This window comes from Vicia villosa, linkage group LG5 (genome assembly GCF_029867415.1).
Source record: "Vicia villosa cultivar HV-30 ecotype Madison, WI linkage group LG5, Vvil1.0, whole genome shotgun sequence".
NCBI lineage: Eukaryota > Viridiplantae > Streptophyta > Magnoliopsida > Fabales > Fabaceae > Vicia > Vicia villosa.
In genome coordinates, this window is record NC_081184.1 from 59,032,500 (window position 1) to 59,034,645 (window position 2,146).

General features: G+C 39.6%; 1 protein-coding gene across 1 annotated transcript; it reads left to right on the forward strand.

The window, feature by feature from the left end:
- On the forward strand, positions 1-1,697 carry LOC131604710 (uncharacterized). Its single transcript, XM_058877135.1, has 3 exons — positions 1-599; positions 703-1,072; positions 1,599-1,697. Exons 1-3 carry the CDS (start codon positions 1-3, stop codon positions 1,695-1,697), a joined length of 1,068 nt encoding a protein of 355 aa, XP_058733118.1.
- Positions 1,698-2,146: the final 449 nt, after the last annotated feature.

Genomic DNA, 2,146 nt, shown 5'->3' on the forward strand with positions numbered 1-2,146 from the left:
ATGATTGCCAAGTCTGCATCAGAAGAAGAACATGTGGGGCACCTATTGAAGTTGTTCCAACGTTTGAGAAAATACAAGCTGCGTCTGAATCCGAGTAAGTGCACATTTGGTGTCCGCTCTAGAAAGCTACTAGGTTTCATCGTTAGCCAAAGAGGTATTGAGGTTGACCCCGACAAAGTCAAAGCCATTCTAGAAATGCCTCCTCCAAAAACCGAAAAACAAGTCAGTGATGTTATCAAATATATGTCGAATTGGAAAATGCATAGTCGAATTGGAAAATGGGTGTTAGCCCTAACTGAGTACTCTTTGGCTTTTATGCCTTTAAAATCTATGAAGGGACAGGTCGTCTCAGACTTTATAGTTGACCATGCAGTGGTTGAAAACCCCCAACTTTATGTGGAATTGAAACCTTGGAGATTGTTCTTCGACGGTTCTACCCATAAAGAGGGTAGTGGAGTTGGAATTTTATTAATTTCTCCTAATGGAATTCCAATAAAATTCAAGTATCGAATCGAAGGCCCTCTTTGCTCAAACAATGAAGCAGAGTACGAAGCCCTTATTGTAGGACTTGAAGCCTTGTTGGAATTGGGGCAACCAAGGTCAAAATTAAGGGAGACTCCAAATTAGTAGTTAAGTAGTTGACTAAGGAATACAAATGCATAAAAGAGAATTTGATTATGTATTTTTTTTCATTGCAAACAGACTGCTCAATTTTTTTGAATATGTGGACATAAAACATGTTCCAAGAATAAAAAATCAAGAAGAAAATGACTTGGCACAAATAGCTTCGGGTTACAGGATCTCGAAAGAGAAACTGGAGGAATTAGTCGAGGTTAGAGGAAAAGTGATGGCTACGAGATTATCTCCAAGAGATTTGGAAAATACGCAGTTAGGATATGCAAACAAAGAAGAGTTCAAAGTGCTAGCCATTGATACTTTAATAGATACCGATTGGAGAAGTCCAATCCTCAACTATCTGAAAAATCTTTCGATAGATACAGAAAGGAAGATTAAGTACATAGCCTTGTCTTACGTTCTTATGGAAACGAATTGTTCAAAAAGTCTCTCGAAGGTATTCTGTTAAAATTTTTAGGAGAAAATGAGGCATATCTAGCATTGTCGAATGTCAATAGTGGGGCATGTGGAGCACATCAAGCAGGCCACAAAATGAAATGGTTGTTGGTTAGATATGGAATGTACTGGCCCACTATGCTGAATGATTGCATAGACTTCGCTGAAGGTTGCCAAAAATGTCAGATACATGCAGGGATTCAACATGCTCCTGTGAGTGAACTCCATTCGATTATCAAACCATGGCCTTTTAGAGGATAGGCAATGGACCTCATTGGAGAAATTCGACCCACCTCATCCAAGGGTCAGAGATACATCCTTGTGGGAATTGATTATTTTACTAAATGGGTCGAAGCAATACCTTTAGTAAATGTGGATCTGGAAGCACTCATTGAGTTTATCCAAAGACAAATACTATACATGTTTGGAATCCTAGAGACTATAACAACGGATCAAGGATCAGTCTTCACTGGTCGAGAGATGCAAGATTCTTCACAGGTGTTGAATGCCAGTTTGAATTTTGGCAGTCAAGTTCTGACAGTCGAGCTTGCGGATTTCTTCCTGACGATCCTTCGGTGTCTGCATCTTCTGCTGTAGTAAAGATATTTCATGCTTCCAGGCTTTAATGTTTCCTTCACAAGTGTTATACTCTTCTTGATACTTTGAATGTTGGGCCTCCATGGCTTCAATTCGAGCATTAGAAGCATCAACAACAGTCCAAGACGAAGCTCGTTCAGTTTCTTTCCCAGCAAGTTTATTTAAGAGATCTTGTTTTTGAAGTTGGTCTGATTGAAGTTGATCAACCAGGAAGCCCACGAGATTAGTATTTGAGAAACTTCGTTGGAAACGCTCAACACATCTACTTTCTTCAATAAGCTTTTAAGGTCATAGCTGATGTTGACATTGTCATTCACAGCTTGGATGAAGTCAATCTCGAAGACCTTTTGCTTAATTTGTCGAAGAAGGCTCTGGTTGGTTAGCTCTTCAGCTTTTCCTCTTGAAGTAGTTGAAGAGGCCCCATCTCTTTCAGACGAATCACTTATTGCATTGAGCATCGCTTTAAGATAACCAGCAG